Raw genomic sequence first — 16,749 nt, 5'->3', positions numbered from 1 at the left:
AACAAACACAGACAGATGGCATTCTGGGTAAAATGTGCCTCTGCTCACACTGACTGGATGATTCATTCTATGTAAACCAACACGTTAATGTGAGGTGTGTCATGTGTTGGTGTTTACAGATAAATGTGCTTTTGTAAAATATGCCATTTTTTAATTTGTTTAAAAAAGGCAATTTAAAAAAAAAAAAAAAAAGCCAAGTTGTAATTAGATAACCGTCTGATATAACCGGTGTCAAAATAAATAGAACACTGCCATTCACCCTATTGACGTATCCCATAATCTCTTGCACGCCAGAGAGTCGCTGCAGTCAAACAACATATAGAGAATCCAAATGATAATTGTAAATTAATATTATAGTACAAAAATGTATTTTTTTTATGCTTTTCATCATGTTAATAAGAAACTGCATGCATGATACCCTGAAAACTTGCTAAAACAATTATAACAAATAATCCGTGGCTGCTACGTTTAATCTGCGTGGAATTTAATAAACGCAAACCAAATTTCAGACATATATTATTCTGGAACAAAGAGGACAAACAGTGTTGTAAAGAACAATAATCAAGACGTTAAAGAGGAAACTTCATTTTCCTCCAGAACGACATGATCAGGAAGCGAGCATGGCTCACAGCAGCTCCCACTGAAAATAACAGAGAGACAGCCTGTGATTCTCCCATGTTTACATAAAACAAAACGCAATAACAACGTCTATAAACCCAGAGAATATATTCATGAGAGTTTTAGGCACAATATAAAAATAGTTTTATGTTGCAATGTTAATGGTGTTGTCCATGTGCAGCGGTTATAGTGCAGCCCGACCAGAGCGTGTCAATGCAGTTCTCAACGTTTTTGTTTTTTTTTTTTGTAGTTGTTGTTTTTTTAAACTTTCATGTCTCCCATCGAGAGTTTTTGTAAATTAAGTTTGAAAAAAAAGCTTCTGTTTATGTTTTGCTTCTGGAAACACGAGTCCGACATTTTTTTTTTTAACTTAGATTTTATTGATTTTTTAAAACAACAGAACAATTAGTACAGGACATTCTTCAAAATGGTACAAACAAAGCAAACAGTACAAATTATACTTTCACATTAACAAAAATTCCACTGGTTGCCATCGCAATTTGAATATTTGTAACTGCAGTCTTAATAAATAAGTTATCTTCTCCATATGGTAAAGTTCTCTCAGTTTTTGGAGTGTTGAAAGAGGGTGGTTCCACTTTCCTCCAAGACAAGGTGATACACTTCAGAGCTGTTGTAAACAAAATGTGCAAGAGGTATGTTGCAGCTCGTCCCTGCACTTCAGGGGGAGTGACACCAAGTACTGCCACTGTTAAGACTCTTGGTATTGCAACACGGAAGATCTGGTTGATTACCTTATATATCTCATCCCAAAAGCCCTGTAATTTGGGACATGACCAAAAAATGTTTGTGTGATTGGGAATCTCTGTGCCGCAATTTCTCCAGCACAAACTTGGAACTTTAGGAGTAATTTTTGCAACAATATCTGGGGTCCTGAAATATCTGCTGAATATTTTCCATTTGAATTCTCTCCAAATATTTGAGTTTGTAGTTTTATGAGCAACTGAGCACACAATCTTCCAGTTTTCATCAGAGATGATTTGTCCTGACTCTGTCTCCCATCTTTGTTTTGCTTGAACAGGCTTGTTTTGAACCGTAGAAATGAAAATTTTACATAACTTTGTGATTATTTTCTTATACCCTTTGTGCTTTTGGATCTGACTTAGAAAATGTTCATTTGGTGAAGGGTCGATCACTTTTTCCCCAGTCTTTGTGGGATAACAAAAAGGACCTTATTTGAAGGCATATAAAAAAAAAAATTTTTTTTTTTAAAATCATTCTTTTGAAGTTTTGACTGTTCTCTTAACTGTTCAAATGACAATAGCCCATCCTTATCTATTAGCTGATGGATATAAGTAAGACCATGATCTGCTCATTTCCGGAAGCCTCTGTCCAAAGTAACTGGTGTGAAGGATTTAATATACCCAATATTAGACAAAATAGAGGCATTAGTTGTAAGCTTAAAAGCAAATCTTATTTTCTTCCATATATCAAGAGTGGTTAAGGTCCACCTTGAAAAACTTTTAACAGGAGCATCAATGAACGGTAATGCCTGCAAAGGTTCAGAGCACATTGTTTGTTCAATACCCAACCATCTTGTATGATCATCATTTTGAATCCATGAAATCAAGGGTTTTAATTGTGCTGCCCAAAAGTAATATTTGAGATTAGGAAGATTCACACCCCCTTCTTCTTTGTGTCTTTGTAGTGTTTTATATTTTATCCGGGGACACTTACCTTGCCAAATAAATTTCGAAATTATTTTATCCATTTCTTCAAATGTTGTTTTGGGTATTCCAACAGGTAACATTTGAAACAAATAAAGAAATCTCAGAAGGACATTCATACGAATGGATTCTACACAACATAGCAGAGAAAAGGACAAGGCTGACCAACGATCTAAATCCCTTTTTATGGTAGTAATTATTCTTCCGTAATTTGCATCAAATAATGCATCCAGTGAAGAAACCCAAGAAGAAGAGAAACCCAAATAATTTATGCCTTCTTTTGGCCAACGAAAGCCACTTTGCTGTTTTAGCTCCAGTGGGATATCACCGACAACATCTATAGCCTCTGTTTTATCGACATTAAGTTTATACCCAGAAAAATACCCATATACTGATATTTTTTCCAGTAAACATGGAATTGTAGTAGAAGGCTCTGTCAGATACAGAAGAACATCATCAGCGTACAAGGATATTTTATGAATTTCATCACCAATTAATACTCCTTTGATGTTATCCTCACCTCTTATGAGTTGAGCAAGTGGCGCAATACTAACAGCAAAGAGCAAGGGCGACAGCGGTCATCCTTGGCGACAACCACGCTCCATAGTAAACCTTACAGACTGAAATCCGTTAAGTCTAACAGCTGTTTATGGTAGAGAATATATTGTTTCAATCCAATCTATAAATTTAGGGCCAAATTTAAACTTTTTTAATGTTTGAATTAAGTACTTCCATGAGACGTGATCAAATGCCTTTTGGGCATCCAAAGATAGAGTTGTTGTTGTAGTTTGGCTCTGTTTTTGATGTGACAAAATATTAAGCAGGCGTCTTAACTTATTCCTGTAATGTCTCCCAGCAGTAAAACCTGTTTGGTCCAGATGAATAATTTTAGGTATTAAGTCATTCAATCGTCGTGCCAGTATAGCTGTCAGAATACGAACATCTTCATCTAACATAGATAATGGTCTATAAGAGCTACAGTCTGTCGGGTCTTTACTTTCTTTAAGTAGCACTATCAGTGTTGCTTCTGAAGCCATTGTTTTCATGCTTAATGAATAATGGTATGAATTTAAGAGAAGTGGAGTGAGTTCTTCATGGAAACATTTACAAAATTAATTTATAAATCAATCTGGACCAGGGCATTTATTGTTTTTGAGACGTGAAATTGTTTGCTTAATTTCATAATCTCGAATTGGTTGATACAAAACCGCGGCATCAGTCTCGGATAGTTCAGTTACATTAATACTTTGACGGAAATCCGCTATTTTTGAATCATCAGAACAGGCATCAGAATCCTGATAGAGAGATTTATAAAACTTTGCAAAAGCTTCAGCTATTTCGTGTGGTTGAAATATACATTTATTCCCCAATTTCAATTTATGAACAATATTAGAAGATTGCCGTTTTCGTAATTTAAAAGCCAAAAGCCTATTTGCCCAATTTCCATGCTCATAATACTGCTGTTTAGCAAATTGTAAATTTCCTTCTATCTTGTCAGTTAACAACTCTTGGAGTTCTTACGCACCACACTGAGGTCAGCAGTAAGATTAGGCGCCAGTGCTCATTTATGCTTTTGCTCTAGGTCTCTAATTTTATTCTCCAATTTGACCTTTTTAGCCATCTTTTGCCTCTTTTTTGCTGAAGCATAAGAAATTATGCACCCCCCTAAATAAGCTTTTGCACAATCCCACAGCACTATAGGTGATATGTCAGGTGTGTTGTTTGTATCAACATAATTCTTGAGCTCTGTTTTGATAAGGGCAATGAAATCTTTGTCATTAAGGAGAGAGGCGTTCAATCTCCATTGCTTAGAAACTGGCATTAAGCCTATATCCCACCGGAGCACAACTGGAGCGTGATCAGAAAGTGTAATGGGCATAAAAGTTATATCCTCAACTCTATGCATTTCAGCTTTGGAAGTACAAAGGTAATCTATCCTTGAGTATGATGCATATCGATTTGAATAAAATGTAAAATTTCTTTGTCTTGGGAATTTTGTTCTCCAGATATCAACAATACCTGCTTCTGTAGACAAATGTTTCAGGATCTTTCCCATTTTAGATATGGGTGTTTTAGGTGGAGGTTGCCTGTCTTTTTGAAACATTTCACAATTAAAGTCTCCCCCCATAAGTAAGAGACCAGAACTGTACTCATTAATCTTGTTAAATACTAACTTTATAAAGCCTGGTTGATCCTCGTTTGGGGCATATACATTAATAAAGGAGACAGGTATGCCATCTAACAATCCATTCAGAAGGATAAATCTGCCCTCTGCATCTCTGTGTACTAATGTTTCGGTAAAATTCACTTGTCTATGGCTCAGTATTACAACCCCTCGTCTTTTGCCAGAGCGGTGAGATGAGTAATAAACTTTGTCTGCCCAGGATTTCTTTAGTTTTAGATGTTCCATATCTGATAAATGTGTCTCTTGTAATAATGCCACTTGACATTTAAAAAGTTTAAGCTGAAATAATATTTTCTTCCTTCTAATTGGGTTATTCAAACCCCTCACATTGTAACTTTTTTGTCAGTGGGCTCATAACTCAGACCTTATATGAGTATAATCAGGCACTGGATGAGTTGCTTTGGGGTATGGGCAGAGGAGTGGGAAAGAGGTGTGCAGAATGAGAGTTAACAGTGGCAATATGTAAGGAAAGGTTACCCCAAACAAATACGATCTGTGAATATAAGACATCTTTGTACTTGAAGAGATAAAATCCGACATAAACAAAAGTTCTGTTGTTATTTTAAGCAATATTAGATCCCCGGGGAACAATGGGATCGGAACGCAGAAAACAAAATTATTAACAATAACTTGAACATCTGAAACACAAAAAGGTGGGTTTAAGTCCCGAGCCATTATAAGAGCAGCACAAAACGCAGTCCACTAGAAGGGCTGTGTACACTAATAGGATGGGAGCAAAACAAAAAATAAAAACAATGAAGCTCAGGCCCCTGCAGACCAGTTATAAAGTACCTTAAAATAACAAAAAATAAATACCGGTGTACTTAAGGGACAGATTAGAGAAGAACTAGAAAAGGAAATTCAAACCTACTTAACTGATAACGATAATGGAGAAGTGTCACCAACCATTTTGTGGGACGCATGCAAAGCAGTCCTCCGAGGAAAGATTATAGCTAAAACATCATTACTTAATAAACTAAGAAAAGAGAAGCTGCATGTTTTAACAAAAGAACTAGAACAACTCGAAAAAAAAAATAATAAAAACAAAATAGATGATGAGACAATTAAAAAAAATAAGGTAACAAAAAGCCAAATTGACAATTTGCTTAATGTAGACGTACAGAAAAAAAATGATGTTTCTGAAACAAAAATATCAGGAAGTAGGACCTAGATCAACCAAATTACTTGCATATAAATTGAGAAAACAGCAGGTGGAAAGGGACATTTACAAAATTAAGGATCCAGTTTCTAAACAAATAAAATATAAGATGCAGGAAATAAAAAACTGTTTTCTCAGCCGGTCCATAACTTTTCAGAGACCATTCTTAAAACACTAAATCTGCCAAAAGTTACAGAAAATCAAAATAGGGCTCTGTCTGCAGAGATAACTAAGGAGGAGTTAAAGAGAGCAATACAAGGTCTTAAATCAAATAAGTGCCCCGGCGCAGATGGTTATCCTGGAGAGTGGTATCGGCTTTATTCAAAAGTTCTGTCACCAGTCTTGCTGAGAGCTTTTAATTGGGTTTTAAAGTATGGTGAAATACCTCCCTCTTGGAATGAAACACTCATAACAATGATTCCCAAAGAGGGTAAAGATAAATTAGATTGTGCCAATTTCAGACCAATTAGTTTACTAAATCAAGATTATAAAATTTTCACTTCAATTTTGGCTAGAAGATTAGAAATAATACTACCAGAAATTGTTAATTTGGACCAAACAGGCTTTATAAAAGAGAGAAAAATGCGAGACAATATTCGCAGGACTTTACATGTTGTTCACCATATACTTGCCCAGGATAAACAGGCAGTAATACTGAGATTAGATGCGCAGAAGGCTTTTGATTCAGTAGAATGGTGCTTTTTGTTGGAGGTCTTCTCTGTATTTAATTTTAATGATACATTTATGAAAACGGTGAATGTCCTGTATCAGAACTCTACAGCCAGAATTAAAATTAATGGAGGTCTTTCAGACTCATTTAGAATACAATGAGGATGCAGGCAGGGGTGCCCGATCTCCCCTCTACTGTTTGCATTATTTATTGAACCGTTAAGCCAATGGGTTAGAGAGAATCACAATATTAGAGGAATTGTAATTAATCAGGAACTTCACAAAATAGCCCTCTTCGCAGATGATGTGTTATTGTACTTAAAAGACCCAATGATTCGATTCCTGAACTTCATCAAATATTGACAATGTATGGAAAATTTTCAGGCTACAGGATCAACTCTTACAAATCCCAAGTTCTATCATTTAAATATAGACCAAATCATCTCTGCCGAACTTTATTTGAGATCAATTGGGAAGCGGAAGAATTGAAATACTTGGGAATCACAATACTCAAAAAACCCCACTCAAAAGCTGCTCATAATTATGGATCCTTGTTGAGAGCTCTGAAAACAGATATATCTAAATGGAATCTGATACCCTTCTTAGGCTTAGCACAAAGAATTGAAACTGTTAAAAAGAATGCGTTACCAAGGTTTTTATACCTGTTCCAATCTATACCATCAGAACTGCCAATTAGTACATTTCAAGAGACTGACAAAATTATATCACGCTTCATCTGGCAAGGGAAAAAACCAAGGGTGCAGTTTAAGACACTGCAGTTGGCAAGAGAAAATGGAGGACTCTCACTTCCAAATTTTCAAAACTATTTCCAAGCAGCTCAGATAAACCCTCTAATTGACCTGTGTGATCCTCAATATAAGGCAAGGTGGAAAAAGATTGAATGTGGGATACCTGGGAATATTCCTTTACCTGCTCTGATAGGTAATGCCTCTTGTAAAAAAGATTTTAAATTGAACAACCCTTGGATTGATGCATCATTGAATGTTTGGTTTAGTCTTGTTAAAGAGTATAAGGACCCATGCCTGCCATTTACATGGATAGCTCATGATCCTAATTTTACGCCTAATGTCACAAATGATACTTTCAAACGCTGGGTAAGTAAAGGTCTCACAATTTATGATGACCTGAGAGACAAAAAAGGAAATCTAAAAACCTTCCAAAACATTAGAACTATGTACAATTTAGATAATAAGGACTTTTATGGATTTCTCCAAGTCAGACATTATTTGGGAAACACAAACTAAAGGGAACACAAACTAAAATGCCCTCTGAAATAATTAAAATGTTTATAACGGCATATAGAGATGAACCAAGAACAAAGGTCATCTCTAAATTATATAATGCTGTTCAGAATAGTGGCGGGCATGGGACACAATATATAAAGGAAAAGTGGGATAAAGAGGGAGGATTTGTGTTGCAGATGGAGGAATGGGAGGACATCCTGGCAAACAATGTGAAGTGTACATCATCCATTAACTGGAGGGAATTTGTATGGAAAAATATGATACGTTTTTTCAGGGTGCCTTCCCAGGGCTCTTCACTGGGTAGGGATACCTCCTGCTGGAGAAAATGTGGGATGGATCGGGCCGATCATTACCATATATTCTGGGGATGTCCCAAGATTTCGTCCTTCTGGCAAAAGGTTGGGGGCAGTGTGGGAAAAATAATTTCTTTCAAGTTACCACACAATTTTTGGCATCATTCACAACAAAGGCAGGATATCACTATAGCCAGTATGTGCAGCTGATAATTTATTAATTCTAATGATAGCTGCACAGCAAAAACAAAAAATGTATGCTTCAGCTTAATTGACAATTTGCTGTAGCTGCAGAATTAAATAAATATAATAAAACAGATACCTGAGTCTGGCTTCTGCAGGTGTTTCTCCAGCAGGGAACCATCCAGGAGGAACTCAAACCAAGACGTCTGAATAGGCGTGCTGGGCCGACTGCTGGCAGCAGCAGCTACCCGGTCAGCAGCTTCTGCACTCATCCTCCTCTGAAAACCACAATAAAACAAAAACTCTACAATAAAGATGTTCCATCAAAGGAACACAACACGTCTCGTACGCTACATTTCAAACTACTAGGATGTTATACATCATAAACCAGCAAATTGTGATTGATAATATTGTACATGTGGCTAAGTTTTAGATGGTTAACACTATAATGAACAAAATCACAATGTTTGGCAGTTTAATGGTCTTATATTTCTTGAGAACATGTAACACAAAATAATCCTTTTGTGGCACATGGTAACTTTCTGCTAAAAGATAAATTATCTTTAGCAAACAGGATAATATAACCAAGTGGCCTCTGTGTGCTTGCGTGTGTGTATGGCTTTGATCACGCAGAAACCGAGGAGCGCTAACATTTGCCGTTTGGTATACTTACGTATTTAGGGTCAATGATGAATGCTGCGAAAACGGAAAGTTGATAGGACAAATATTTTTAGAGAAATTAGCAATTTTAGCTAACCAGTAAACAATGGGCATTGTGCTGCAATGCACGATGGGAGTTCACGGTTTTGGGATTTTAAATGTTGTAAAAGAGTATTGCTGTTGATGTCTTCCACCACCGTTTGTGTGTGTGTAAAAATTAAAGAGCACCTGCTTGCACCAGAATGCAGAAAAACAAAAAGCTAGGGAGAGCTGACATTTGCCGTTTGGTATGCTTATGCATTTTGGGTCAAGGATGAACAGCACCAAAACGTAATGTTGATAAGACTAATATTTTTGGAGAAACTACGGCTATTAGATAACTTTGCTAATTACAATCTGGACTACCAAGCCATTCCAGCAGGGGGCGGTAAATCATCTTTATATTAAAAGCATGTGTGCATGCGTGATTTTATTTAGTAAGTTCAATGTAAATACATAATATAATTGTAAATATGTTAAAAACATGGATGACACAAGAAAGTGGAAACACGTTGTGGTCCATTTAAAAATCAAATGGCAAAACAAAAGTAATAATAATAATAATGATAACAGTGTGTATATGATAACAACATAAGCAATTTATAAATACATTAACAGTAAATTAACATTTAAAAATTACATAATTAACAGGAATTATGGAATGTTCCTCTTCTAAAAATTGTTGAGGTCTAAGGTTCTAAAAACATTCTGGACTCACACACCATTCCAACTGATGATACAAACTTTGTTTAATTTAGTACCACCCTTGAAAAAATTCAGCTTCCTATTTTATAAACATGACAATGTAGAGCCCGTGGATCCCCATGGGCAACATGCATTTGAAAATTTAAAATAAGAAACATTAATTTTCATAAAATGATCAAAATAATATATTCAACATGTTTTGCATGCACACTAAATGGTGATATTTTGAAATGCATTTTTGATATTTATGTAGTACATCTGGAAAGTGCTCACGGTGCTTCACTTTTTGCACATTTTGTTGTTACAGCCTTATTTCAAAATGGAGTGAATTCCTTTTTTCAAAATTCTACTCAACACCCATAATGACGACATTAAATTTTTTTAAATATATTTTTGCAAAATTATTAAAAATAAAAAACTAAGAAATCACATGTACATAAGTATTTACACCCTTTGCTCAGGACTTTGTTCTTGCACGTTTGGCAGCAATTACAGCCTCAAGTCTTCTTGAATATGATGCCACAAGCTTGGTGCACCTATCTTTGGGCAGTTTTGCAATTGCTCTTTGCAGCACCTCTCTAGCTCCATCAAGTTGTCTGTGGAGCGTCGGTGCACAGCCATTTTTAGATATCTCTAGAGATGTTCAATCAGATTCAGGTCTGGGCTCTGACTGGGCCACTCAAGCACATTCACAGAGTTGTCCTGAAGCCACTCGTTTAGATTAGAGGGAACTTTATTGATCCCTTGGGAAGACTCCCTCAGGGAAATTGAGGTTCCAGCAGTATTGTATATCAGAAGCACACAGAGCATCAAAAGTGAAAGCAAAAAAGAAAAACAGTTTACAAATATAAAGACAATATAAATACCAGACATACTGATTAATATTGGTTTACTGGCTACTACTGTTCCTCTCATTCCCAACCTCTGTCTTCCTGTTATTCCTCCTTTGATATCTTGGCTGTGTGCTTAGGGTCACTGTCCTGCCGAAATAAGAACCGCCACCCAATCTGAGGTCAAGAGTACTCTGGAGCAGGTTTTCATCCAGGATGTGTCTGTACATTGCTGCATTCATTTTCTCCTCAATCCTGACTAGTCTTTCAAGTCCTGTCGCTGAAAACATCCCCACAGCGTGATGCTGCCACCACCATGCTTGACTGTAGAGATGGTGCCTGTTTTCCTCCAAACATGATACCTGACATTCATGCCAAAGAGTTCAATCTTTGTCTCATCAGACCAGATAATTTTGTTTCTCTGAGAGTCCTTCGGCAAACTTCAGGCAGGCTGCCATGTGCCTTTTACTAAGGAGTGACTTCCGTCTGGCCACTCTACCAGACAGGCCTGACTGGTGGAATGCTGCAGAGATGGTTGTCCTTCTGGAAGATTCTCCTCTCCACACAGAGGAATGCTGGAGCTCTGACAGAGTGACCATTGGGTTCTTGGTCACCTCCCTGACTACGGCCCTTCTTCCCAGATCACTGTTTAGACAGGCACCCAGCTCTAGGAAGAATCCTGGTGGAGCCGAACTTCTTCCATTTACAGATGCTGGAGGGCACTGTGCTTATTGAGACCTTCAAAGCAGCAGAAATATTTCTGTACCATTCTCCAGATTTGTGCCTTGAGACAATCCTTTCTCAGAGGTATGCAGACAATACTTTGACTTCATATTTGGTTTGTGCTCCCGACATGCACTGTCAGACCTTATGTCAGACAGGTGTGTGTCTTTCCAAATCATGTCCAATCATCTGAATTTACCCCAAGTGGACTCCAGTTAAGCTGAAGAAACATCTAAAGGATGATCAGTGGAAACAAGATGCACCTGAGTTCAATTCTGAGCTTCATGGCAAAGCCTGTGAATACTTATGTACATGTGATTATTTTTTATTTTTAATAAATTTGTGTATATATATATATATATATATATAAAACAAAGAAAAGAAAAACCCATGTTCACATTGTCATTATGGGCATTTTTTGTAGAATTTTGATGGACAAAAAGGCTGTTACATAAAAAAATGTGGAAAAACTGTAGTGCTGTGAATCATTTCTGGATGCACTGTACTTTACATTTATAAAAGCACATTTTAACTGAATGGTATTATGATTCAAGGTGTGATTTGTATTTCAAGCACATACACCATACGTTACTAACAAAATCGCATTAAAAGTGTAAATACCTTCGGCTCACTGTTACAATGTGGAAAAACACTAGTTATAAAAATAATAAAGCAGATTTTCTGCTAAACGGGCGTGATTATTTTAATTAATAGCAAACTGAAGGCTGCAAATGTATTTCCTTACCGTAAGAGCCCAAAGTGAACAAAAACGTGATTTGTGTGTGAATTTATTCAGGAATAAGCTCAAAATTTAGAAACAAATCCAGAAATGTTGCATTCTCACATAATTCATTCTGCACTCCGCCATAGCTTCACCACACTTCCGGCTCCGTTTTGTCGTCACGAGAGCTCATACTGCGCAACTTTTACGCATTACGCTCAAAGCTACAAAAATCATTTGGACTGGACATGATTCCGAGGACGCAGTAATAATACTGTAAAAACTACAAAAATATAATTTGCAGTGGAATATAAAAATGGTTTGTTAAACATGTTAGTGGTTTTCACAGTTAAAAAAAATCCTATTTGAATTTTATGTTTTTGTGTACATTTAGGTTCACTGTTAATACAGAATATCAGAATGTAAGAAAAACTGTAAAGTTACACAGGAGAGGTTGTGCTGAAAAAATGATGCCAAATAAGGCAAAGTAAACAGTTTTTAGGGTCAGTTATGAAGGTAAAACCAAAAGTAGTCAAGAATGCCAAATTATACCTTGGAATCCAGAGGGTTAATAGCTCCATATGTGGGAAAACATATATAAAACAAATACACATTCAATATTTACATTGAAAAAGAAAAAAAAAAGCCATAAAAATGATCAGTAATAACTCTTACCGTGAGTCAACTAATCCATTTGCATAAATATTCTGGACTAATATTCTGGAAATAATTTGTGGATTTAGTTGATTACATTACAAAACAAACTATGTACAAAGCAAAAAAAAAAAAAAAAAAAAAAAACTTTTACCTCAACATGTTCAAAAACTGTTTAAAAATTAAAGACTCCTGTTATAATTTGAGAGGAATATTCATATTTGGTAAACCAAGGACTTGAGCTACTGTAAAAAGTCGAGTGAACATTTCGAAGAACTGTCCCAAGAGTATTAAATTATGATGTACTTTAGTCACCTTTAAAAGACTTTATAAAAACTACATAATTTCTGGTTATTGAATGGACAATTAAGTTTACTGACTTTGTATTATTATTTTTGGATTGTGTGATGTGCGCTGTTACTTATTTTGTGATGAGAAATTTAAGTTCATTGATTATCTTCAAGTGTTTGTGTTGTGCTTGTTCTGCACGTTTTAGTTTTGTTGTGAAAAGTGAAATTTGCTGAGGTAAAAGGGATAGGTGGATAAGCTTTTGCTTCTACCGACACCCTTTCAGTTGCTTAGGTGAACTGAGAAATCAGTTTTGTTTTGTTTTTAACTGAAAAGTTTTTCTCAGTTTTGTTTTTTTAAGTGAAAAGTTTTTCTCTTTTTTCTTTGTACTGAAATAAACTCATTCATTCATTTATTCAGCTCAACCTGAAGGGTATTTCAGTTGTGAGGGGAACTCTGCCCCTATCCATCAATTAAAGGAAAAGAAAACCCACTGATAATTTACGATTGGGTTGGTAGATTATGATATTCAGAGCCCATATGAAAAGTTGTAGGCATATGTGATCACTTATGTTAAAGTTAAGAGAGTTTATGTACAGCTGGTCTAAACCAGGTGCCCATGCCATCTACTATAACAGCGATGTGTGACGTCACATGGGCACAGTGATTCAACACTCCACCAGTGTCGCCCTGCAGTATAGAAGGGGAAAAGATATTAGAGGTATCAAACTCCTTCCAGAAAGGGCCGAGAGGGTGCAGGTTTTCTTTGCAACTACCCATTCCACCAGGTGATTTTACTGATTAACTGATTCCATCTGCTCAAAGTGATGTTAATCAATGAAATCACCTGGTGGAGTGGGTGGTTGCAAAGAAAATCTGCACCCTCTCAGCCCTTTCTGGAAGGAGTTTGAGACCTCTGTACAGTTTGACAAAGATTTTTTAAACTTTTAATTAAATGTGTACTGTAAATGCTATTTTTCTGACGAGTACGTCATCCAGCGCACGCACGGTGTGTTGCAGCGTCTGATCTGCTCCACATGCAGAACTGAGTACTGGCAATTTTAACTTTTTTTTTTCTTTGTGCATCATGAGATAATGTCATCGTGCAGGCAGGATCACCTGCTGTCTGTGGTAAATGAGAAGTTAAGGCGCTGTGATGTTTTCAACTTGTAGCACAAAGACAGAGTCTTTGTGTCCTCAGCATTCTTATCGGCAGTCAGCTCTGTCGCGGCTTCTGGTCCTGGTTCAGTCATCTTATAGCATCTGGTTCAGGAACTTACGCCATTCGGTTTTGGGTCAAGGCGGCGTCTCCTTCCTCCAGTGTTGTCCTCTTCGGATCTGCACATTTATCAATTCAAAAATTGTTCACAAGATAAAGTTATTTTTTTCTCTTTATTTTGGCTCTCTGCATTTTAGGTCCTAACGTCTGTCTCTGGTTTAACAACAACAGGAGTTTCTGGGGCTTGCCACCAGGTATCTCAATTAGGCACACTGGCACCGTCGCCTGCACCAGTTCAGCACCCCCAGGAACCTATCATTTGTCATCCCAAACCTTACCCAGGATCAGTTGATACATGTGCAGCCTTTCTACTCCAGTGTTCTTTAGTATTTTCACAGACGCCATCCATGTATATCACAGATAAACATAAAATATCTTACCTCAATTTGCTCTAGGGCGAGGCTCTCGCCTGAGCTATGGCCCTGTGGGGACAGCAGTTGCAGATATTAGCCTCATATACTGCTTTTGAACTGGAGTTCCGGATAGTCTACAATCATGCAATGCAGGGGCAGGTGATCGCCAAGAGATTATTATCCATCCAGCAGGAAATCCGCAGTGTGGCAACATATTCAGTCGAGTTCTGGGTACTCGTTGCGGAGTCCAGCTGGAATGCTGCTGCACTGCGGAGTGTGTTTGTTAACGGAAACGATGAACTGGTGATCCTGGATGAACCCAACACCCTATACAAACTGATCTCCTTAGCCATAAAGATACACAACAGGTTGAGGGAAAGACGGCGAGAGAGAGGCCGAAGGGCAGAGCGTGCGTCTTCCCCTCAGAACCCTCCGCGACTAGATCCCATGCCTTCTTTGCGCTGCACCAGGAGTCCACTCCCTGTACCTACAGCACACCTGGTGAGGAGCACAGAAGGGCTCATTTGACTCCGGAGGAAAAAAGCGTAGATTAGAGGCTGGGGAGTTCCTTTATTGCAGTGCCCAGGAATGCCTGGTTCAGCCAAAAGCCAACGCTTACTAATAGACCCTGGGCGAGTCCATCCAGTTTTTTTTGTTTACACCTCTTCTCCGTCACCAGTGTTGGCCCATCCCTGGTTAACCCTTCACAATTTGGTTATCAATTAGCCGACCGGGGTGATTTCCCGGTAGAGTGAAGCCTGCCACCTTAGGTATCTCTGCTCCTCTGTTACGCATACCCAGGGATCCAGGGAGTCTACACCACCTCCCTCAATCTCTTTGTGATTGAGTCATTGATTCCAATATCATGATCTCCATGAGGTATTCAGCAAGAGTCGGGCACTCTCCTTTCTGCCACACCGACATGCAACTGCTCCATTGATTTTCTTCTGAGTGCATCTTTCCCTTCTAGTCGTCTTTACAAATTGTCGCAACCGGAATGGGAATCATTGGAGCACTCATCTGGGATATCGAGAGGGCCATCAGGGAGGCACAGAAGACTAACTCGACTCCTGGAGGAGGACCTTCTGGATGGCTCTTTGTCCTTCTTTGTCCACTGCCCTTCAATTCATCCATGCTTCCAAGTTCACCTGTCACCCTGGAACTGAATTCAAAGAACTCTCCATCTTGTACAACAACATGTCTGGTGACCCTCAGTCCAGGCAGATGTGCATGATTACATCAAGGCCTGCACCATCTGCGCCAGGGTAAGTCATCCCATCAGTCACTGTCCAGGCTCCTCCATTCGCTGCCTACTCCTAGTCACCCCTGGTCGCACATCTGCCTCTGATTGGCCTCCCTACCTCCAAGGGAATGACCTCCATCCTCACCATTGTGGACCGTTTCTCTAAGGCAGTACATTTCATGGCACTGCCCATAATGCCATTGGCACAGGAAACTGCTGACCTCCTAGGCCACCATGTGTTCCGGCTGCATGGCATTCCTCTGGACATTGTAGTGGACCTAGGACCCAAGTACACGTTGCGGTACAGGTTTGGAAAAACTTTTGCTAGGTACTTGGGGCCTTGGTCAGTCTCTCATTTGGTTTCCATCCTCAAACCAGTGGCCATGCAGGACAGGCCATTTAAGAACTCAAGTCCACCCTCCGGCGTGTTACATCCTGTCACCCGATCTCTTGGAGCTCTCAGCTGCCGTGGGTGGAATATGTGCACAACTCTCGTTAGCTCAGATACTGGCTTATCACTTTTTGAATGCTTGTTGTGGTATCAGTCACCTGTTTCTTGCCCATGAATGTGATTTTTTTTCATCTGTTCAAGCCTACCTGTGGCAGTGTTGACAGGTGTGGACTGCCCGTTCCATTTTGCTCCAGACGAAGGACAGGAGTGTGCGCCATGCAGACCAGCACTGAACACCGGCCCCACAATATCAACTGGGTCAAGAGGTGTGGCTCTTGACCAAAGATGTGCCTCTTAAAGCTGAGACGAAGAAGTTGGTGCCTTAATACCGGGGTGCCTTTGTGGTTGACAAGGTCACCAAATGTGCCGCAGTCAAGATCAAGTATTTCACATGTTGCAGCTGAAGCCCTCCTCCTGCCAGGCTCATGGATGGCCATTCTGTGTGGACTGAGAGCCGGATTCTGGACGTGCAGCACTGGAGTTTCCAGTATCATGGTGGACTGGGAGGATTATGGACCTGAGACATGCTCCTGGGTTTCGTGGGGCCTCATCCTGGACTTCTATCAGGCCCCCCTGGACTGGTCTGGTAGGTCACCTGGGGGGTGCTGCTGTGCTGCCTTGGTATCTGCTCTACTGGTTCAGTCATCATCAGGTTCAGGAATTTACACCATTCACCTTTGGGTCAAGTCGGCGTCTCCTTCCTCCAGTGTTCGGATTTGTACATTTATCAAATATAATTTAATTGA

At 38.7% G+C, this 16,749-nt stretch overlaps 1 protein-coding gene across 3 annotated transcripts in view; it reads right to left on the bottom strand.

The window, feature by feature from the left end:
- The window catches only part of ints8 (integrator complex subunit 8), a 50,248-nt gene extending 38,345 nt beyond the window's left edge, over window positions 1–11,903 (bottom strand). The window contains exons 1-2 of one of the 3 annotated variants that reach the window (XM_034160708.1): window positions 11,760–11,903; window positions 8,197–8,359 (exon numbers count right to left, since the gene is read on the bottom strand). In XM_034160708.1, coding sequence (XP_034016599.1) covers window positions 8,197–8,329 — 133 coding nt within the window. In that variant the 5' untranslated portion in view covers window positions 8,330–8,359; window positions 11,760–11,903. Of the gene's footprint in view, window positions 1–8,196; window positions 8,360–11,759 lie in introns of those variants that run through there. The other 2 variants (XM_034160706.1, XM_034160707.1) reach the window with 2 other exon arrangements.
- Window positions 11,904–16,749: the final 4,846 nt, after the last annotated feature.

This window comes from Thalassophryne amazonica, chromosome 20 (genome assembly GCF_902500255.1).
Source record: "Thalassophryne amazonica chromosome 20, fThaAma1.1, whole genome shotgun sequence".
NCBI lineage: Eukaryota > Metazoa > Chordata > Actinopteri > Batrachoidiformes > Batrachoididae > Thalassophryne > Thalassophryne amazonica.
The sequence above is the reverse complement of the archived record's forward strand: the minus strand, read 5'-3'. Positions and strand labels throughout refer to the sequence as shown.